At 35.4% G+C, this 24,103-nt stretch overlaps 3 protein-coding genes across 3 annotated transcripts; 1 reads left to right on the forward strand and 2 right to left on the reverse strand.

The window, feature by feature from the left end:
* Nucleotides 1-13,842: 13,842 nt before the first annotated feature.
* On the forward strand, nt 13,843-14,427 carry LOC139881908 (agamous-like MADS-box protein AGL80). Its single transcript, XM_071866305.1, has one exon. The coding sequence runs from the start codon at nt 13,843-13,845 to the stop codon at nt 14,425-14,427; it is 585 nt and encodes a 194-aa protein (XP_071722406.1).
* An 844-nt stretch (nt 14,428-15,271) lies between these two features.
* LOC139881909 (GDSL esterase/lipase At1g71691-like) lies at nt 15,272-16,864 on the reverse strand. The gene is made up of 5 exons (XM_071866306.1): nt 16,582-16,864; nt 16,328-16,449; nt 15,990-16,229; nt 15,647-15,896; nt 15,272-15,501 (listed from the first exon to the last, which is right to left on the reverse strand). The coding sequence occupies exons 1-5, from the start codon at nt 16,862-16,864 to the stop codon at nt 15,272-15,274; spliced, it is 1,125 nt and encodes a 374-aa protein (XP_071722407.1).
* Nucleotides 16,865-18,083: 1,219 nt separating this feature from the next.
* On the reverse strand, nt 18,084-22,718 carry LOC139881919 (suppressor of mec-8 and unc-52 protein homolog 1). Its single transcript, XM_071866315.1, has 16 exons — nt 22,693-22,718; nt 22,241-22,451; nt 22,004-22,156; nt 21,756-21,804; nt 21,319-21,402; nt 20,766-20,869; nt 20,510-20,596; nt 20,376-20,429; nt 19,924-20,019; nt 19,490-19,617; nt 19,247-19,373; nt 19,100-19,159; nt 18,899-19,006; nt 18,662-18,762; nt 18,312-18,363; nt 18,084-18,182 (listed from the first exon to the last, which is right to left on the reverse strand). The coding sequence occupies exons 1-16, from the start codon at nt 22,716-22,718 to the stop codon at nt 18,084-18,086; spliced, it is 1,539 nt and encodes a 512-aa protein (XP_071722416.1).
* Nucleotides 22,719-24,103: the final 1,385 nt, after the last annotated feature.

Raw genomic sequence — 24,103 nt, forward strand, 5'->3', positions numbered from 1 at the left:
GTGTCACATATTCACATGCAGCAACATGCATGTATACCACAGATATTTGAAGTTTGAGAATCGCATAATTCGCAGGATAGATAGACAGTTTAGCCTCTGCCAATTTGATGAATACGGAGTATATCTTTTTCTTCATTTTAGTTTAGGAGAATCTAAGTAAAGTTTGAATTAATTATACATAAATATAAGATTTAAGATTAATTGTTGAATTGTACCAATGGTATAGCAGTTTCTAACGAGTATAATCGAGATGACTTCATTCTATACAACATTAAACCACCAGAGCATAGCTAGCGACCTGACGTGTGTTTGTTATTGTAAAATCAAATCACGTAGTCCATTTTACTCGCACTTCTTTCTTCCTTTCAAAAAACAGTTCTTAGATTCATTAGGTGGGTCATGTGATGGAGAGAAGTGTAAGGTTAGACGGGCTCAGGCGTCGGAAGGAGGATGGTGTTCAAATCATTCCGCCGCCTATCATCGATGCTCCAGTTGGCGACATTATTGAGGATGTGGTCCAGAAATGTGAGAATTCTAAAGAGATGGATAAAGGGAATGCCATTACTAATGAGGCTTCTCTCTCAAATCATCATGAGGCCACCTTGTGGAATCACGTTACTAAGAATTCTAAGGGTAATAAGAGGAAAGTTGTCCCGGTGAAGACTTATGTTGACATTCATTCGCATCTATCATGGCCAGTAGCTTTTCGGAAGAGGGAGTCAAGTACCATTGTGGATTATATTTCGGTTGGGGAGATTTTTGAATCTTCAAGCATTGTTAAGGCCAAGGCTACTAGTCGTATCCCTGAGAGGGGATGAATTTGGGCTCTTATAACATTTGTAGGTTGAAAACACATAATAAGCAATCAGAGGTAATTAGGTGGCTGGTTGTGGTTTCTCATTTGAATGCATGTGGTATAAATGAAATGAAGGCTCAGTCACTGACTATAGATAAAATGAGGCGTGGTATTAACTTGGGCCAGTGACATAATTCTTCTTATCATCTATTGGGCGTATCTGGATATTATTTGACCTGGTTAGTGTACATATGCAGGATCTACGTACGTAATGTATGTGTGCACAATTGACTCATTTTAAAATGACGGTGGGTTCTAGTTTGCTGATATGGACCGTTTGTTTAAGGGTTTAATGGGGCTAGACTTAGGTTATGGTCTGATTTGCAAAGTTTGAGTCAGGTTGTGGGTGGTTCGTGGGTAATTCAGGGCTACTTTAACACAATGATTCGAAGCTCAAAAATTTGGAGGTGTTGCGTTGGAGGCTGCTGATATATGAGACTTTCAGTAGTGCTTGTGGGATATTTGTTTAATTAATTAGAGATGACTAGCCAAGGTTGTAAATACACTTGGGTCAAATAATTACCAGGATATTTAGGATATGGTCTGGTGTAGCTTGATCGGGCCCTTATGAACATTAGTTGTCGGGATTTGTTTTTCCTTGTGTGTTATGTGAAGTTCCTCCGTGTGGTTTGTCGTATCATTTGCTGATAATTGTCAATCTTTGAGACATGTGAGAGCCAAGTACTATAAAGCTTTTTCGTTTCTTTAATATGTGGATGTCCCATCCCTCTTTTCAGTCTATAGTGGCGGTTGACATCATGAGGTATGGGGTATATACTACAATGTATGGGTTATGGCATAAATTCAAATTTTCCAAGAAGGCTTTACAGGTTCTTAATCACCTATGTATAAGAGAGTGGAATGGATGCATAAGCTGGTTTCTGAGATTCAGATTTACGTTAAAGGTAATCCTATGAACAAAGTTAAGTACTACTTGATGATGAAAGAGCATTGGTAGTTAATCTGTGTGACTTGCTAGCCCAAGAGAAGGGCTTTTATTGTCATAAATCGATGATACATTGGTTGAAGTTAGGCAATGCCAATGCATCTTTCTTCCACAACTTTGTTAAGGTATGTATGGAAAGGAATTCAATTAGAAGTTTGAAACTTCCTAATGGGTATATATATTACTACCAACAAGGATATGAGATCGGTGTTCATATATATGGTTGAGTATTATAAGACACTTTTGGGAGTTTCTACGCGACGGGATAGCAATGCAGTGAGTAGGGTATTTTTGCATGGTACCCTGCTGTCTACCGAAGATAACGATTTGTTTATTACACACATTTTAGTGGAAGACGGTAAGGATGCCCAATGATACTAAAGCTCATGGTGTGGATGGGTTTAATTCTTATTTTCTCCAAAAGAATTGGGCATCGGTGGGTTCTTAGTTAACTAGAGCAGTTCTCCCTTTCTTTTCCTATGGACGGATTGCGAAGAATTTGGTGTCAGCCACTGTATTGAAAATCATTTCGAAGTGTACTAATCCACAATATTGCTTCAAAGACTTCGGGTCGATTGCATGCTACTCCATTTTATATAAGGTGATTTCAAAAATCCATACATCTAGGTTAGCTAAGGTTCTCCTTAAGTTAATTTACCCATTTGCAGTCGACTTTTGTTGCTGGGAGATCTATTTATGTAGCCAATCAGGGTTATCACATGGATGTAGGGAAGCTATTGAGTGCTTTAACAATTGATATTCGAAAAGCATATGACTCTATGAATTATGATTTTGCATGTTGAGGAAGTCCTCTTTGATTTTAGATTCCATGTATATTTCATATCATGGATTATGGCGAGTGTTCGTTGTATATGTCACTCGTTAATAATCAATGGCTCGATGGAAACAGATTTTGAGGGTGACCATATCTCCCCTCTCTTGTTTCTTCCTTTTTATGAAATACATATCTTGAAGTTTGGCATTTCCTCCTCCATTCTTTCAATATCACAGAGGATACAAGGCTTGAAGCTCACCTTCTGGTGCTTCGATGACAATTTATTCTTATTCTGTAATGGAGATAAGGCGTCCGTAGATTTTGAGGTCAGTTGTATTATTTTTCTGATATATCTAGGCTTTAATGAAAATGATTAAAAAGTTCATTTTTTCTTTGTGATGGGCAGTATGAGTCTCGATTGAAAATTGTGCAATATTGTGGGTGTGTAGTGTGTTACCCATCAAGTATTTAGGTGTTCTCTTTATCTTTTTTAGTCTGAAAAAATAACATTGTATGGAGTTTGATGAAAAGGTTTCTACGAGATTGGTTTGTTGGGCTACGAACATTATTTCTTATGAGCATCGACTTCGTTTAATACGATATGCAAATGAGATGAAAAAAATTACGAATAATTGCATAAAAAAATGATAAATAATTAAAGACGAAAATAATATATTAAAAAAGTAAAGATAAAATTTCCCTATAATCCTAGAGAGTGTCACAAATATTTAAGTATATGAAGTGACATGTTTTTATTGGTTGACACTCCTTTATCTACGTCACTAAATTCATGTACTATCACTTCAAAAATGTCATACATACCATGTTAAATTAATCCGCGAAAGCATATCATAAATATGCCCCTACCCGGCCATAATAATTTAAAATGTCAAATTTGAAAATTTACATTCATGTTTTGAGAGTATAAGAGCATCTTCACGGCAAATATCAATTTAGGATACGAAATTGTGCCACATAGATGATATCAAAATCAAAAGAGAAAAAAAATATATTTATATATATTTAGATTTAGTATCTCCATTGCAACTTTAAGTAATTATTTATAAATAAAAATTGAAAAAATATGATTGGTAAAGGATGATGTGGTCTTATATTTTTAATGATAAAAATGAAGTGAAATGAAATTTGGATTTAGAAGAGATAAAGCTTTAAAAGGAGAATTGGAGAAAAAAAATGTTGGATTTTTAGGTGCCATATCAACCTCCCAACAATTTATTCCACTGTAAACTTAAACCCAAATCACATCCCAAAGAATATTTGAATTCTCCACTGGAGATGCTCTAACAAAAAGAAATATCATACTCTCACAGATTTATATATATAACCATAAATAAATTTGAACAATTGGCCAGATTAAAAGATCTTGTTATAAAACTCCTATGACCACCTATTCTTTAAGCAGGTAGAGAGTTTCTATTTTATTTTGATAGTTCCAAAATGTAAAAACATAAGAACAAAGATGTAACCAAATGTGTATATATTGAAAGTTCTAATTTAAATTATTTCAGTATGACAAACCATGTCATAAACTAGATATTACTAGCTAAGAAAATTTTAGGATTCATCTGCAAATGATTTATCAGCACTGAAAGATAAAATAAATAACTATTCTTTATAGAGAAAATAGCACAAAGCAAAAAAAACTTAAAAAGTTATATGAATAAAACTTGAAAGAACACCGGCCGTCCTGATTTTGCGGAATTACTCGTTATATGCTGGTTGTAATAGTTATGTGAACTACGGTTGTAGACTAGGAAAAATCATAAGGTAGGGTTAGCGTTAACAAACGAATATTCAATGCAATAAATAAAATACGAAATTAATATTTTTATTAATCTCAAAATATCAATGTGATTGTGGTACAACTCCTATCAATTTCTTTATTAACGTCTACACTAAAACAAAACCTAGGCTACTCCTCATTTCAGCCACAAAGCTATTTTGGACCCAGATTTGATGTACTTCCTTTCATGGGCGGGAGCCCGGGCTGCTTTGGTGCCGATAAGGGTGGAGGCTCACCTGAGTGAAGCTCTGGAAGTGGCGTCTGGAAAACTGGAAATTTATAGTAGCAGCTGTATGTTTTTTGGATCCTTTGCAAATGAAACAAGTCCTCTATTTAAAGTTGGTGAAAGCGATGTAGGGTATGTGAACAGAATGTCGCCTTGATATGCGAATATTCCACTTACCATATATACCTTGTTTGATCTTCCCTTAAGGTTATGGGCGTTGACGTGATCACCTTCCTTTCCTGAACACGAATATACTTGAATATGATTTTTTCCATATGTGTGTGATCTGAGCTATGTGATCAAAACATTGCCTTAAATAGGTGAATATTCACTTACCTTTCTGGCTCACTTCCGTGATTTTAGGTGTAGACCTGATTCACTTTTCTTATTTAAAGTGAATCAAATATCTTTTATTTATGTCTTGGTTAGAGCATTTTTTAGCAAGCTTCTCGAAGTCTCTTTTCTTAAGTTTCGTTCAGGCATCTCTAGACCTTCTTTATGCACTGCGGGCTTTCCGTAGCCTTATTAAGGCTAATGCCTTTCAGTTGTGAGGCTTTCTCCAACCCTTGAGGCCTATGTTCCTTGTTTGGTCTGATTGACCTAATTTTGACCCCATTTCATTTGAATATGACACAAGACCTATGTTATTATTTTTTGTCAAAATTTCATCGTCTATAAATGTCCCCTTTTAAGGCTTGATCGTGGGTATTAGTTTTAGTAATGTATCCAATGACCTAGGCTTGAAAGAAAGAGACATCTTCTTTTTTATGATTGCCCTCAAATATTTTCTAGGAATATTGAAGGACGTTTAATTTTTTTAGGTGCTAACCCTTTGCCTCAACTATTTTAATAGTTTCATCTCAGATGCCTCGTTAACTTACTTGATATTTATTTTCGCATAAGCTAACCTTGAATTTGCAGTTTCATTAGCACCGGCTTAAGTAACCCATTTTTATAGGCTACTCCTCTTAGACTATTTGGACATTATATTTATTTGGTGACTCAGTCAATGACTGCCTTATCTTTCAGGTCCCTTCGTGACTTGACTATATACTTACCACATATTTTCTTCGGGTAAGTTACCTTCGAATTTGACTATTGTATTAGTTTTGTCTGAAGAGGTCCATATTTATAGGGTACGTCTCTTTAGACAACTTGAGATTTAACTTACCTGATATTTATTTTTGAGTAAGCTACCTATTGAGCTAGACCTTTTTATTAGCCTAACTATCGGTGTCCTTTTTAGGTCACTTAGAGACTTGAATTTTAACTCACCATCTTTTTTTTTGTCAAGTTTACCTTTGAATTTCAAGAGACTCATTTTTATAGGGTACGTCTCTTTATTTTCGAGTAAGCAACCTATTGAGCTTCTGCAATAGCTATGGCTAAGCAAGATCAAAAGCAACCTATTGAGCTAGGCCCTTTTATTAGCCTATCTATCGATGACTTTTTTTAGGTCAATTAGATACTTGAATTCTAACTTACCACCTTTTCTTTATTTATTTTTGGGTAAGTTACCTTTGAATTTGGCTATTTCATTAGCCTCGCCTTAAGTGACCCATTTTTATAGGTTTCGTCACTTTAGGCATTTTGATTTTTAACTTACCACATTTTTATTTTCGCTAATCCCAACCTTGTCTGTTTTATTAAACCTCAGCTATGTGACCCATTTTTTTAGATTTCGTCACTTTAGGCATTTTGATTTTTAACTTACCAAATATTTATTTTTAGGTAAGCTAACCTTGAAATTGGCTAGTTCATTAGCCTCGCCTTAAGTGACCCATTTTTATAGGTTTTGTCACTTTAGGCATTTTGATTTTTAACTTACCCCATATTTATTTCGGGTAAGCTAATCTCAACCTTAGCTATTTTATTAGCCTCGACCCGTTTTTATAGGTTTCGTCACTTTAGGCATTTTGATTTTTAACTTATCACATATTTATTTTTGGGTAAGTTATTTTTTTGAGCGAGGCTATTTTTTATTAGCCTCACTTTATACATACATATATATGCATATATCGAGAACGTAATAAATCCATGTTCCTTTTTTTTCTTAATCACCTCCAACGCCTATGTCTCTCGAGACTTCCTTCATTTTGGTGACGCATCCGAAGTCAAATTCAGGTCATATGATCTGAATTTTTGTGTCTTAAACCAAAGTCGAAATCAGGTCATCTCCCCGAAGTCAAAATCAGGCCATGTGTAACGAACCAATTTCGACAAGTTTTCACATTTAGATAAATTGCGTTTTACGTTAATAACAATAGTGGATGTTCCTACTTCTACGTCAAGTTACGTTTATTTTGACGATTGAATACTAATTGAGACGAATGAATTTAAGTAACAATATGCATTACTAAGAAATATTTTCTACACTAAAATTACAACAAGAAAGTTTGTTTATAATGTCCATTTACATCTTTGAACACTCAATTTCCAATAGCCAAATTATAATCTTTAGAAGTAATGTCCAATACGTAAAGACACATCCAATACTACCTTATTCTACTACATATACTACTAGCTATCTCACCATTATACCTATACATAATACACTTCCAACCGGCAGCCACATTCTGCAAGAAGAGTCTTCCATGGCAGCCTGCAACCCAAGTCAAGCATTCATCCTTTTGACAATCACTACACAAGAAAAACAAACAAGTCAAGCCATTTTCTATACATGGGAAAGCCTACAATTATATAGAACCAGTATGTAATTCTTTAGTCAAAGACATCTCACCCAAGTTAAAAATAAGTTACCCTCTGCACAAGTTCATTCTGTCTGGAGTTGGGTCACAAAATACTTTACAATTTCAACTTTCAACAGGAAAACACTCAAATCAATGTCAAAAGGCCTACTGTTATTTTTCTAAACCTACCAGCTGCCAACCTAATCAATCCTAACCTCCTAACAGCTTATAAACACACCACAGCTTCACTGTGACAGCAGAAACATTAAACAGATAGAAACAGAGAGCAATTCGACAACCCAGAACCAACCATGAAGGAAAATTTTCCAGAGTGTTTTAAACGTACCTCAGTCGTGTTCGTTGTTGTCCATTGATCACCCCCGTCGACGCCGTCGATCCAGCAGCCGCCGGGAAGCCACTGAGTTGACGCCCAGTCAACACTGAGTCACGGACCGAGTCGCCGTTTCCAGCAGAATTGAGTCTCAATTCGATGTCCCCAACCTACCACAAAACCAACCAACACCGGAAATCATCAATCTCAGCCAAATCGGTAAGAACCCGAAACTTTAAAATGAAATTCATGCTAAATTAGAGCATTTTTAAAGTCTATTTTTATGTAGAAACGTTGTAGAGATGGAGTAGAATAACATATGTGAGAATCGGACAAAATCCCTAAAATTGACGATGAACCCTTATTTTTCAAAATCAAAATTAAAACTTACTAGATCAAAATTAGAGAAAACCGATTGTAAACTCATACTCCCCATGTCAAATTCTACCGAGAACGGCCAAGAAACGAGCCGGAGACGGTCGTCTCCGGTGTAGTCGACGATGAACAGAGACGGAGAAGAGAGAGTCGATCGGGTGAGAAGGAGAAGAAGAAGAGAATGAATGAACCGGTCGGTTCAATTCTATTTATACTTAACCTAAACCGGTTCAAACTGTTAAAAGACTATTTCACCCTTATGTTTTTAAATATTTACAAAAGACTAAGTTTCTGATTATTTAAGTGGGTTCGCATTTATATAATATGTATATATTTATACTTAGTTTCTGATTATTTCGCTGCTTTAAGTTTTATTTAAATATATGGCATAGATACGTATTATACTTTTGAAAACTGGAGAGAACCTTTAAAGACCCTAAAAGCAAAGTATTCTTTGCTTCCTAATGATTTAAAAGCAAGTTTTTGCTTAGCGATGAATGATGAATTTAAAAGCAAGTTTTTGCTTTATTATACATATTATATAAATGCGAACCCACTTAAAATGTTTTATTGATAGAGGGTTCGGTCGACTTCGTGGCGATCCAATCCATATAGAGTACTAGGTCCTTGTGACCCCATGTTGACAGTTTGATCAGTTGGTACGGCTCTCTTAGTATATCTAACTGGAATTTTTAATTGCGTCCATGTTGACGGGCTGATGATAGATTAGGATACTACAGTAGGTCGCTCCTATTGTCAATCATCCCGATATTTTCACTGATGGGGTTCGACGATTTCTAAAGATGTTTTATGACGACTTCTGATGACAAAATGATTTAAACAATGTTTCAATGAAATGTTTTCAATAAAACCTCACTAAGCATTATAGCTTACCCTTTCCGAAAAATCTATGTTCTTTCTCTTCAGGTTGAGTTGGAAATTTTGAAAGAGAAGTTAGCGGCATTCATCATTGTACGATATCGAATAAGGTGGGCTCTGCGGCATTAGGACTCTTTCTCTCTATTTTATAAGTATCGTGTTATTTTAAAATGTATTATATTTTCCGCAAAGACTTAATTTGTATAATTGTATTTGTGATCGACTTGATGTTATGTTCTTAATAATGGATAATCGAATAAAGTTAAGTTAACGAACAAATAGACGGCACCGTTTCTGATCGGACGAGGCGGTCGGGAGCGGGGCCGACACCCTGGGCTAGAATTTTCGGGTCTTTTACCCAATAGTCAAAATCAGGCCATCTACCCGAAGTCGAAATCAGGTCCTTAGCTAGAATTTTCAGGTCTTGACCCAATAGTCAAAATCAGGTCACGAAGCCGAAATCAGATCCTTAGCTAGAATTTTCAGATCTTGACCCAATAGTCAAAATCAGGTCATCTACCTGAAGTCGAAATCAGGTCCTTAACTAGAATTTTCAGATGTTGACCCTTAGTTGACCCACTTTAACATTTTAATATTTTGGTGACTGAACTTGAGGTGTTAATTCAAGCTGCCTACGTATCTTCTTTAAGGAGAAATCAAGTCGTGTACGTAGTTCAACCTTTACTAAGGTGATTTTTCTTAGTTTAACTGACCCTCTTTTAGAACAAAAGAGTCAGGTGATGCCTCGGTGTTTAGTCGGAACATTTTTTACATTTAGAAGCCATAATTATGGAGATGTTGGAAGGGTAATAATGTGTCAATGTGACTGAACTCGAGATTTTAACCTAAGTTGCCTACATATCCTCTTTAAAGAGAAATCAAGTCATTACATAGTTCGTATGACGTCTCAATGTTGCCCCAATGTTCGGTTGAGGTCTATTTAGTAGTTTAACCTCGTAGTTAGGAGGTGACTGCCTCAATATTTGGTTGAGGCTTATTAGGCAGTTTAATCTCATACTTAGGAGGTGACTGTCTCAATATTTGGTTGAGGCTTATTAGGCAGTTTAACCTTGTGCTTAGGAGGTGACTGCCTGGTTGAGGCTTATTAGGTAATTTAACCTCGTGCTTAGGAGGTGGTTGCCTCGACGTTTGGTCAAGGCTTATTAGGCAGTTTAACTAGCTGCGGCTTGTTAAGTAGTTTAGCCTTTTACTTAGAAGGTAAATGTCCCAATGTTTGGATGAGGCTTCTTAGACAGTTTATCCTCGTACTTAGGAGGTATTTCACCTACATATTTTAAGATGAAGATTTTGACCTCGTTTCATATTTGTCCTCCCATCGTGATGTAAAGTGTCGTTGAGCTTTTTCACCTTTAATAGTCATCTCTAACACATATGCCTTTATGACTAACTCCTCAAATGATAAAGGCTCAAAAGGTAAGAGGACATGTTTTAAGTCCAAACCATGTCTTTCCTGCTTTTATCTCGGATATTTTTTCTTTGCAAGTTAAACTGAGAGGTTTCTACCTTTGGACATAGTTTAAAACATGTTCATCATCCTCTTGATAGATGGAAGCGAGGTCTAACTTCGTGATATGTCGTTGGATGCTATAGAAGCAGGTCAAGAACTCTCTTTCTAATTGAGCCCATGAGTCTATAGATCTAGGGACGAGGTTGATGTACCATTCAAAAGCGTTGCCCTTTAGGGAACGAATGTATTGCCTCACTAACAAATCCCCACTTGTACCGGCGTGGTTGCAAGTCTCGACAAAATGCGTTATGTGTTGTTTTGGGATAGTGCTACCCTTCCCATCAAACTCCTTCAGCTTAGGTGGTTGATAGTTTAGTGGAAACCTCAAAGCCTCTATTCTAGCCGAATATGGCTCATCGTAAGTCTATGATGAATTGGGTACCCCCATTTCCTCAAACATCACTTCACGAGCCATTCTCTTTATTGCCTCCTGCATAAATTCATTCGAGTTTGAGGCTAATGACCCATCAAAGGGCATTTTAGAAAAGATTACTGCATGTTGGTGACCCTTTTCTGGCATGTCCAAATGAGACGTGGTTATGTCATCTTCCTCCACATGCCTTTTTCCAGCACCTTTAGACAGTTTTTCAAGTGTTTCCCTGATCTCTTTCATGAAGTCAGTTAGCATTTCAGTTATGGTGACCAGTTGTTCCTCAACCGACTTTTCTCCTACCATCATTACATTGACGGTCTCAAACACATCATGAGGTGCGAATTTTTTGGCAAAAAAATCATCTTTAGTAGCTTTTAGGTGATATTTTCTTATCGGGGTGAACCAACCTGTTTGTAAGTGAGGACCTGATGGTCCTCTCTAGACCACCAAAAATTATCGGTGTTCCACTTGATCCACTCTTTTGAGAGTGACATGCTCCCTTATTTTTAGGAGAGACTAAAATTTCCCTCATAAGAGAAGGAAACTCTTTATCCACTTGGGATCTGGGCGTAGCAGGTTCGCTGCTAGCCTTTTCTTCCATAGTATTTGGAAGCCCTGATGCCTCGCTAGAGGCAGCCTTGGTGTCTGAACCTATGGATAGGCTCCTATTTTGGTGATCCTTATTTTTTCCAGAAAATTCCATTTCAACCAATTCTTAAGAGTAAACGAGAGAAGAAGGGTAAGAGGGTCCCACCAAACGTGCCAATTTGTAGACTAGGAAAAATCACAAGCTAGGGTTAGGGTTTGTAGGCGAATATTCAAAGCAACAAATAAAATACGAAATTAATATTTTTATTAATCTTAAAATATCAATGCGATTGTGGTACAACTCCTATGAATCCCTTGATTAACGTCTACTCTAAAACAAAACCTAGGCTACTCCTCTTCGAAGATTTCAGCCACAAAGCTATTTTGGACCCAGATTTGATGTACTCCCTTTTATGGGGGGGAGCTCGGGCTGCTTTGGTGCCGATGAGGGTGGAGGCTCACCTGAGTGAAGCTCTGAAAGTGGCATCTGGAAAACTAGAAATTTGTGTATAGTAGCAGCTATATGTTTTTTGGATCCTTTGCAAATGAAACAAGTCTTGTATTTAAAGTTGGTGAAGGTGATGTAGGGTATGTGAACAGAATGTCGCCTTGATATGCGAATATTCCACTTACCATATATATCTTGTTTGATCTTCCCTAAAGTTATGGGCATTGACGTGATCGCCTTCCTTTCCTAAACACGAATATGATTTTTTCCATATGTGTGTGATCTGGGCTGTGTGATCAGAACATTGCCTTAAATTGGCGAATATTCACTTACCTTATATATTCTATCCTGGCTCACTTCTGTGATTTCAGATGTAGACCTGATTCACTTTTCTTATATAAAGTGAATCAAATATCTTTTATTTAAGTCTTGGTTAGAGCATTTTTGAGCAAGCTTCTCGAAGTCTATTTTCTTTAGTTTTGTTCAGCCTTCTCCAGACCTTCTTTATGCACTATGGGCTTCTCATGGTCGTGTTAAGGCTTACACCTTTCAGTTGTGAGGCTTTCTCCAACCCTTAAGGCCTATGTTTCTTGTTTTGCCTGATTGACCTAATTTTGACCCCATTTCATGTGCATATGACACATGACCTATGTTATTTGTTTTTTTGTCAAAATTTCATTGTCTACAACGGTTATGCAAACTTAGGCACACTGTGTAATTTTCATGCAAACAGAATAATCAAGTGCAGAAAGAAAGGTACACACGATATTTTTTACATGGTTCGAAACCAATCCGATTTCTACATCTACGAGTTTCACTATAATGGAAATTAAAAGTACAATTGGAATTTGCCCAGGCTAACACCCGCTTCGCCCCACCAAAGACTCTTTCCGCAATTCCTATGTGAAACTACTCTACTTCTTATACCGGTAAGTATTATGGAATTTTCCTAGGCTAACACCCGCTTCGCCCCACCATAAACCCCTCGAGTGAATAGAGTTCTTCTATAGCCTACTACTATAGGATCCGTTCTTTTTAAAGAAGAATAACTTGTCCGTCATTTTTAAAGAAGAATAACTTGTTTTTCACTTGTAGATAATCCCTTCATAGAATGAATAATTGAATTTCTCAGTATAATGAAAACCTTAAAAAAATATTAAGATATACCTTGTGAAGGTCTTCAACCGTAACGTTGTGCTCCGCCTTTTTGTGAGAAGCTGGTCCTAAGGATACTTTGAAAGCTTGCTGCCGAAAGCTTTTAATAATGTACGTTGTGCTCCGCCTTCTTGTGAGAAGTTGGTCCTAAGAACACTTTGAAAGCTTGCTGCCAAAAGCTTTTAATAATGTCTTCAATAGAGTTTTCTCCAATGACTTTAAAATAGGAATCAACTTCATGAAAGAATATTTTTCTAATATTTTTTATAGGAAAAATAACATCTTTTTCTAATTTATTTTGGTTTAAATCTTCACAATAATTTTTTTAATTAATTTTTGTCAAAGATGACAAATCAATTAATTCGACATTGATTCGATCAAATAATCACGTCGTTACAAAACCCAACATAATTTTATTTATCATAATTGTACATTGTTATGTACATCGCAAAATATCAATGCTACATATATTTATTTATGCATTAGAAAGCCAAAATTATTTAATTATAAATTGTCATGTCTTGTTAGTGTCACAAATATTTAAATCCAAAGTGGTTGTGTTTATTGGTTGACACTCTCTTATCTACGTCATATCATTCATTTCAAAAATGTCAGACATAGTATGTTAACCGGCGATAAAATAATATATGTTGTGACCATTATAATTCAAAATGTCAAATTTGAGAATTTACATTCCTTTTTCGAGATTATAACAATAAGGAATACCGTAATCTTTGAGATTTATATAACCATAAATAAGTTTAAATAGTTTGTCAAGTTAGAATATATCTAGCTATAAAACCCTTGAACCCCCTATTTTTTAAGTAGTGAGAGATCTACATTTTATTTTTTTCATTTTGATATATGGATGGTAGTAGTGAGAGGGGGTGAGGGAGATATGACTAGGAGAAGACTAAAATTAGGCTGGATACCAGTAGGTAGTGCTAGAAACGCTAGCCTTAGAAAGAGAAGGGAAGGTTTGATGAAGAAAGTGAAAGAATTATCCATATTGTGTGATGTTCAAGCCTTTGTGATCATTTACAGCCCTAATGAACGGATTCCATTGGGTTGGCCTTCACCACATGAGATTCACGGTATGTACTTTTCTAGGTTTATCAACGTTCCTGAAGCGAGGCGAGACAAATTCAAGGTGGATCAAGAGAAGTCACTCGAGGATAGGCTGCTGAAAACCAAGGAGCACTTGGCGAGGATCTATAAGGACAACAAAAAGATGGAAATGTCTCAGTTGATGCTTGAAGTCACCGGGAACTCCTTCCAGGGCATCGAAAAGCTTGATGATATCAATGAGATTTGCGGACTTTTGTGGCTACTAGACGAGATGTCCAAGGAGGTAACAAAAGCAGCTGTTGAATATTACAAATCTCACCAGGTTAATGTTGATCTTTCTATCAATATTGGTCCACCAAAGGACGTGATTAAGAAGGCCACCTGAGGAAATGTGTGGCCAAATTTTGGCAAGTGAATTGAGAGTTGCTCGTTTGTTAGATTTTGTTTATTTTCTTTTACCAGTAAACCACAGAACAAATTTGTTTTTTCATTAATGTTTTGTTTTGTTTGATCTTTTTCTATGAACGCAAGTTAATGCAATAAATTGAGCCTTTTTATTTCATTCAATTTTGTCCTTTTTTTTTTTTTTTTGAAAGTTATTCAGTTTTGTTCTTTTGTTATTAAAAATAGTTAAATGACTTAAACTATACAACAGTATTCCTAGCTAGTGATCATATAGTAATTAAATTCATGTTCCACACCACAAGTATTTAATTGTAGCAGTAGCTTTTCGTACGTATAGCTGATCGAGTAAGACTGGAAATAGAGTGGTGGAAACTTTGAGTCGATGCTTCAGAAAAACTTAATTGTACATTACTGAAATTTAAAACATGAGATTGAAAATATTTGTATTAGCTTTAGAGGAATATATTTTCTCAGAGAACAGTAAAATCATTGGAGTGTTGAATCAAATCGAATTGGGTTCATATACATTTAATTATATTGTTCAAATTTTGTGTTGGAAATATAGTTTTATTCATCTGATCAATCATTCTAATTTCAATTAAACCGAGTGGATATGCACCATAAACAAAAGCCATTTTACATATCATATATTAAGAATGCATATGATATAATGTTCCAAGTGATTACATGACGAGGGAAAGAGGAAGATTGACACACTGAAAAAAAACTAAAATGACTTAAGAAGTTGTGCAAACATAGTCCCACTTTAGATACCATATATACGTAATTTTAAGGTCGTCGATCGTCCTATATCTTTTTTTTTTTCAGATGTTTGGGAGAAGAGCAAGCTGGTGAATATTCATGGGAAAAACAAAGCGAGGGTCACCGTTGAAAGCCTTTTTTCCGAAAAGCACATTGACAGCTTGTGTTGGATGGAAAGCGTCCCAAAACACATAGTCATCTCTGTTCGGACATGGCGTCTCCATTGGAAGGCATGTTAGCTGTCCCCTATTTCTTCCTACTCCACAACAACCTTCGTCCGTCACTGAAAACCCTGCACATATATACAAAATATATAAATAAATAAACTTTAAAAGACTAATTCCTATAAATCGAAAATACATATGGACTGATGACGAAATCCCTATTAAAATTAAAATTGTCAAATGCAATTAATTGATATTGTGTGTGCTGCTAACCATAGATTTTGGCATTATCAATGAGGTCATCGAACAAGCGAGCAATGTCGATAAAAATGAATTTGGCACCAGGAAGTTGCACATTCAAGTTGTTGATCATTGCTTTAGCGTTTGCGTTGAAAGGTTCAATGAGAAGGTTTGCTTGTTTGTTGCATCGTCCATCAGGGCTTTGCGCCCTAATAGACGGTATGCAACCTATACTTCCTAGCCCGGAGATCACAAATTTCCTCGCTCCTAACTTGTAAAGGCTCTGCACCAGTATAAATTTGATAGCAATCATTAAATATTTCAGCTTAATTAATATGAAAATGATTTGGGTGTGGAATTAATTAATATATCTTACAATGAGTTGGAGTCTGTACTGTTTGATCAAGAGATCAGCATATTCAAAGGCATTGTATTGATTTTTTGTGGGATAATCAGGCATTAGGTAATTGTTGAGGTAGTCATTGCTTCCCATCCCAACAAAGAATATGTAACTCCCAATCCTTTCAGCCATGACAGCTGTCCGAGAATTGCGTCTGACCTGATCGAGGGTGCTGGCGAAATTCTTTATTTGTCGATTAAATGGGATTCGGCTCACCTGAACCATTTCAAAATTGAAAACATTTGAACAATTAAGTTCTAACAAAATAAATATACAAACAAGTTCTATTTATTTTTTTTTATTTTCCGGCTTACGAAATTCATTCCGGTAGCATCAAGTATCCCGGCAGCGGCAGATGCATAGTTGACTCCTCGAAAAACTTTGTTCGTAGAAACTTCCGAATGTGCTGGAATCAGTGGAAGTCCTAACATTTCAGCTGTAATCAGCATTTACCAAACAAACTATTAAAAATCGAACAAAATCATACTAGTAAATAAGATTCTTAATTAATTAGCAAAATAATTAACAATATGTTGGAAATTAAGTATAGGAATATATGATCACTTACATATTTGATCAACTATTGTGAAGCCATTGGAGAAGCGACCAGTGGGGCCACCAAGGAAGTCAATTCCATAAGGAAAATAGTTTGCCCAAGCAAATGTAAGGAGATCATTGTTATTCCCATTGTCAATCAATGAGTCTCCAAATATGAACATGCCAGGCACCATTGATCTTTTCCCAACTCTTCTGATCTCAGATTGGTTATAATCTTGTCGTTGTCCTTGTACAACTGAAATCGCTAAAAGAATTATACACCCGAAGCACGAGTACTTCATGAAACCGGTCATATCTTCACAAAAGCCACGTTCAAGGTTGGAGAAATGTTTACCTAAGTTTAATGTTATATATAGGGTACTTCATCTATCCAAATTTTGTAGCAAATAATAATTATTGTCACATCTCATGATAGTGAAAGATGGTCAAATTGTTTTTGCCCATAATAATTGTATCTTCAATTCCCTCGTATGATCAGGTTCGTCTAATATTCTTAGGACAAGATTAATGAGCCAAATCATTATTTTCCCTCCGATTGAAGCTCGATTTAGCGGGCAGAAATTGCTATGAATTTTTGAAAATATTTTTTTTCTAGGAATTTATAGTTTTATCATTATATATCTTGAAATACAACTTGGATCACCCTTAGTATAAACTTGGAAGGTTGAAAAGTGCTTTTACTTTTTAATTTTACATTATTTAGTTTTATGTGACACAACACAATTACACAAATGTATAAAAGTAGGCATTGCTATATAATCTATAAAGGTGGTTTTGTTTTAAATCTGCTTCCATTGTCATTGAAAGAAAATTGAGGACTAATCTGACGAGAATCTAAGTTGTACTGTTAAGTAAAACTGTATTGCATGAGCACGAACAATAAAATCCTATGTAATCGAATCCTACCTGAAATATCTAAAAATAAATATTCAGATTAACAATTTTTCAAAAGGAAAAGTCAACACGCGAAAGCTTTTAGCTGGGCTATCAAAATTAACATTACGTGGAAATCAGAATTTGAGCTATAAAAAGGATGAATATGACTTGTAACAGTCACCTTATCAAATTATGGGTAATGGTGTTTTAATTTAGGGTTTGTGTGTTGGCAGACTCTGAAGAAAACAATGGTCCAATTGCAGCTAACTCACTGTACCAGCTCAGTTCAGTTTGATAACGGTCTTTAAATTGTTTTTCAATCACCAACTTTTTGCGGCGCTCAAAGATGTTTGTGAAAATAGCACGAAAAGCACCGAAATTTTCAAGCAAGAACTTCCTCGTCAAGAATGAAAATAAATAAATCTTGTCGATACTTGTTTTATGTTCTAAACTAAAAAACACAAATAGAGTGAATATAATCTCCATCCCTATTAATATTACATTAACAAATATACTAAAGAACTACATGAAGGTTTCTATATCAGCATTACATGCTAAAATGGAAAAACGACGAAATGAAGCAAAAACTCAATGTTGTGTTGGATAGACAACAAATACCATTCAACAGCTGAGAATTCAAGGCTTCCATAATTTCATGGTGCTATCTTCACTGTAAGTCGCAATAAGATTTCTATGAGGATGATGCGTAACGCCAATAACATCCTTGTCATGAACCTGTCAAAGAGACATTAAAGGGGATTTCAAACGACGTCTAATTCTAAATCGGAAAATAATTAATTAAAAATATATATGAAAATACTCCAAATGGTGGCATATTCACTCAAAAAGCTGAAAGAGCTTTACCTTCATTAAATGCTCAAGTTTACCAGATTGGAAGCTGAAGCAGTACACATTCCTGCATGAAAAGAACAAAATATATAAACAAAGGAACCTCTAAAGCTAATGAAAAAACATTGGACTTTTGTCAAGAGACATAAACCCCATATGAGATGTGGAAGTGAAGTCAATTTTCTCAGGAGTTTGGCTCTAAAGTTTGACATTAAAACAGCTACAGCAAGACAGATTTACTGATATTGTAAGATTGGACGGGTGGCCTCAAACTCAAAAAGATGAAAATACTGAACCAGAATCAAATAGAAGAAGCACGACAACTTTAGATTGTTGGCCAATAAGCAGTGGCCAACTAAAAATACCTGTCTTCACCGACACAGTATATCCATTCTCCTTTTGGGGACACACAAGCTGCAAGAAAATCACCACCTTCCCTTTTTCCTGATGAAAAGCTCTTCACAACCTACCCAATATTCGAAATAATAAGAAAATATTAGTTATCAATAGGAATCCCGGAAGATTAGGTACGAAGGAGATTGTAAATGAACTAGAATCTGAATGGTACGTAATTTCACAAGTTTAAGCAATAGAATAGGTACCTGTCCTTGAAGGGTCATAATGTATATTGACGAAGTCTTGTTGCAGACAACAATATGATCAGTATTCTTTGGGAAAAGATGGACAGAGTTTACTGAAGCATCACCTCCCTAAAAACAAAATGAGGTGGTTAATAGTAACCTAACCAAATACTAAGTAAGCCAATGAAACAATTTCTTTATTGTGCTGTGTGATAAGTTTACCCGTAAAGGAGGTGGCGGCCTAAATGTCTGTAAGCACTCTGTAGTCTTCACATCCCAGACCTATATAACATGAGATAATAAATGGCTCATTATATGGAATAGTGTAGAAAGAATGCCACACAGTTGCCTGCAAATTAAGTAGCTTACCTTGATTGTGCAGTCACTGGAGGCAGTAATTACACGATTGCCATCAGCTGTGAAAATGGCATCGTTCACATAAGATGTATGGCCACGGAACTCTTTTAGTAGCTTCCCAGATTTTAGGCCATGGATTCTTCATCAAGCATGAGATGCAACAATATACAGATTTTAGTCAAAAAAGAACAGATTAATAAAGGTAACAAATAGTAAGATATAAAAACCAAAAAGCAAGCATTAATCCATTTGAACCTTGCTGTGCTGTCAAAGGATGTACTTAGTAGCTGGGTTCCATCACGAGAGAAAACAAGACTTGTGATACCCTTAGAATGAGCTCTTTCAAGACGGCGCAAGCATTGACCTGTCCTTATTCGCCAAACCTGCATTCATATTCAATGTTAGAGAAAGCATTTAAACGAATACCATACTTTTTGAAGATCTGTTAAATCAACTAGTAACGATAGAAAAGAGAAATATATTTTAGAGTCTACCAACTGGAGAGAAAGTAAACAAAACTGTTCAACTTCTGGAAAAACATCTTAGCCTACAATAATCAAATGAAACTAGTGACAGGAGAAACACTGATAGTTATTTTTTTAGATAGCATCAAGGTTATCTCTTCAGACAAGTTATCTATATGACAAGGTTGAATGAGAAAAAGGAAACTCCTCTCAAGTTCAACTTACTTTGATCTTCCCATCTTGTGACCCAGATGCAAGCATCTCAGAATCTCTGCTGAAATCAACGCACAGAACTGCATCATCATGCATCATGAAAGTTTCCTGCATATGACAAAGCACTTTAGTAAAAATCCGGAATGCAGATCTACGATACTTACTAAACTATTTATCATGAAACAATAGAGTCAATGACAAAACAAGTTGGAATCACTATGTATCCCCTTAACAACACTTTTTATGGACATTTTTGGGATCAATGCTCTAGAACTAAACATCAAAAAGTAAAAGTTTATTCCTCTAAAAAAGAAAGTATAAATCTGGATTACAGCAAAAAAGAAGAGCCAATGTATCTCCAATTTTTAGTTACCAAGCCCATACTATATTTAGCAGCCCAATGCATATTTTCAGTAGTTCGATCTAATTAGAGGAAAGTATCCGTAAAAAAGCACATGACTCACATCAGCCTGGTACTGAAGGTCCTTTTTGAGCTTCCCGCTAATGTAATCCCAGACCTGACACACAAAACATGAAACAAATCAATACTTGTCAATGATACAATAACCACGCCTTGACACTTTCTACAAAAGTTCACCTCGATAAACCCATCAACGGAGGATGAAACAAGAAACTGTCCATCTGGAGAAAACCTAGCACATTCTGCATGACTTTTAGTTCCAAACTGCAGCAAGGTTTCACAATCCAGATGATTAGATAGACAAAAAGAAAAAAGGGTTCAATTTAAAACATTGAAAACGGAAATCCATCCAATTCATTTAATATTATGAGTCACTATTTAATTTTCATGCAGAAGAAACTGAGGCATCAGGGAAAAAGAGCATAGTCTTCACCTTAATGGTGTGTGAAAGTGTCGTTGGGTACTGGTCGTTTACATCTTGTTTCATGGCAGCCGCTCCTCTAAATAAGTCAAACTGTGTTCCTGGAGGAAGCAAACCTGAAATGTACGAAACAGAAATTCTTTACTAAGCATAAAGCCACCCACTAACATTTTCAGTGTAGGCCGTTGCAAAAGGCCAGCTCAACACAGGTCAGTAGCACATGCAATTTAAGATAGATGTTGACACATAGTAACAGTTACAAACACAACGTCATGACATATTATGGGCTATGGTGCCTATCAAGTGCAGTTTTAAAAGCAGATGGGAGAAGACAGGAAGAGAGAAACAATGTCAAGATTTGGAATGTCGATCATCTAAAGAAAGGTTTGGTTGCCCAGCACAGCACCCACCCAACCCAAGATGAAAAAAAGGTCAAAAAGGACATATAGTGATGCACAATTTTATAAGTTTATACGTGCAACAAACTGGTAAAACTCCATCCAAGCTGTTAAATACACTTAAATAGCACATATATACCAAGTAGTAGCATCCACAGAAAAGTTACCTTGGTGCTGCTGCCATTTCAATGCCTGACCAATCAAAGCCATCAATCGAGAAGGTGGTACAACACTAACTTCAGCAGCAAGAGCTGTATGCAAAAGAAGATTCAAGATAGCAGGAATGAAGATAAAATAAGCTGTACACATAAATGGTAATTATACAAAGGTCTTTCAACACATTAATTCTTTCTAATCCATAGCAACTAACAAAATTTAAAGTATCAACTATCAAGGTACTCTAACCCTAGTTAACTTGCGACCCCTTTTAGGCTCTTAAACAACAAAAGAGAGATGGACTATTCCACATTTTCATGTTAAACAAAGACGAATAAGCTAAGAAGAACATGTAACTAAAACCTGTACACACAGCTCTGTTTCTCTAAAATATTTTGGAGTAAATGGGGCGCAAAAGCAAAACAGTTCAAAGGGAGAAAAAAAAAACCTTGGGAAATTTGTGATCGTTGCCTCTCTTTTGTTGACTCTTGATAAGCCTGAAATACAATAAATGTGGCATAAGTGCAAGTGCAAACTCACATAACATAAGTAACCAGTAAACAAATGTTCTGAACACCGAAATTAAGGAGTAAGGAGCAACCAGCAGCAGAGACAGTACACACTCAGTTTCCTCAAAGTGAAACAACTGACAAGCAAGCAACAAAAAAATTATCATATTGATAACAGCGTTCTCACCTCATTGGGATCGAAATAAGTTCTGACGAGAAGATGCTCAAGCCGCAAGTATCTTTCTGGTTGCTCTTGTTTCATCACACTCATTGCCTGAGTCTGCCTCAATATAGCACGTGCAGTGTCCAACTCACGCAGTTCGATCATTTCCAACACAATCTATAAATACATAAGAGACTAATTAATTACGAAATAAAACAGCATAAGATTAAGAAATACGCACAAAATTAGTGAATGGCACACCTGCTCATACAAATCCTCCAATATAACTCTCGGGAGCTTTAATTGAGCAACTTGGGGCAAGATTGCATCCCATCTTCCATTATTAATATCGGCAACGAATGTCTCAATGCTGTCAACTGTATTCAAAGAGACCTGGCATTCGTTCTGAAGCGTCTGAAAAGTTTGATGCAAAGAATTCTCTTTGCAGAACTGAAGCACTATCTTTATCACACTGAAAATTGGAATAGCACTCAAAATTAGTTTCCAATCCGAAAGCTTACAACAACAAAAGAACCCCAATACGTTCATATACACCTAAGGTTGATTATTGCTTCAAACACTGAATTGATAGCTGGAAAAGTTTTGATTTTTACTTTTGAAATATTATCTTAATACCTAAAAATCTTGACGTAACATACAGGGAAAAATATAATCGAACTAAAGCAGAAGAAAGAATAAGACGAAGACATTACTCTCGAGCTTCGATTTCCAGAGTCATGGCTGCTCAGCTGCTACAAAATTCCAGTAAGCGTGAATACGATGAGAGGAGGGAGCGAAACAGTGTTTTACAATAGGAACGAACAAGAAGAAGAAAATTGATTACAGATTTAATTTTTAAATCATCTTTTTATTTATTACTTACTTATAATTTAAAAAATAAAAATAGAATTTAAAATAATTAAAATAAAACTAAAATAAATTAAAAAATATATATATTTTTTTTTATCTTACTGCAACACTTTTTATTTTTATATTTTAATCATCAAAATATATTGCGATATTTTTAATATATCCCATCTCCATTCTAAATTAAATATCATATTTTTTATATAGAAAAAAATTAAAAATGGAAGATGTAATTCATACAAAATTTGCTTTCGATTGCCTTGTTTTTAATTTGTATCAATAAATATGATCGATACAATATGGCAGTCGAGGTATAAGGATCGGACGCTTGTATGTTTTAAAAATGAACGAATGTTCCGATTTGCACATATAGAATGGATAAATGGAATTTATTAGTCTCGATGTATAGGATGGGTAAGAGACCGTTGATAGAGTTCATCTTCTTAAAATTTGATAAAGAAAAGCTCAATACTTATTTTCTACGTTAGCAGGAAGTCACACCACACACAATAACATCTAATAAATAAAATTATATGATATCTATTAAATTTTTGAAATTTTATAACGGCGTATTTGATTTGCGACATATTAAATAAACATATAGAATAGATAGGATCACCATGGATGGGATAGATATATTGGGCTGTCGACTTTTGGGCCACTGTCACCTACCAAGTGCTTTTGTCAAGATATAAAATAATAAAATAATATTTTTATATATAAAAGTTACGGATTTTAATAAATATCACACGTGTTTTATTTAATGGGTGTTGGTTTTTATTTTTAAAAATACATATTTTGCAACTCATGTTTAATAAAGTTCATATAATCATCCTTCATCTATCACTTTAACAACTTCATCCCGAAAGAATAAAGATTGAGCTGACAATTAGTGGGTCGATCCGACCCCTTTAAACGGGTGAGGAGAGTTAGAGAGGGCTGGGTCTTGTGGACCCATCAAGTTGAAGAGTCATAAAATTAGAACCCTAATTAACTTCATTTCTTTTACAAATGAAAAGTAAGAGTTTACAGATTTAAGGAAAAATCGTTACAAATCGTCATTACGATCCTAATGGTTTCACAATTTTCATTGGACTCAATTTTTTCCCGAATGAGCATAGTCATAACTTCATAGTTTTATTCTTACAAGTCAGTAGGTTCATTCGTTGGACAGAAATCCGTACCTTTAAAAATTTAAATATATTATATAAAAAATTATATAATAATTATTCGTATTAAAAAATATTAAATTTATGT

This window comes from Rutidosis leptorrhynchoides, unplaced genomic scaffold, assembly GCF_046630445.1.
Source record: "Rutidosis leptorrhynchoides isolate AG116_Rl617_1_P2 unplaced genomic scaffold, CSIRO_AGI_Rlap_v1 contig21, whole genome shotgun sequence".
In the NCBI taxonomy this organism is placed as follows: Eukaryota; Viridiplantae; Streptophyta; class Magnoliopsida; order Asterales; family Asteraceae; genus Rutidosis; species Rutidosis leptorrhynchoides.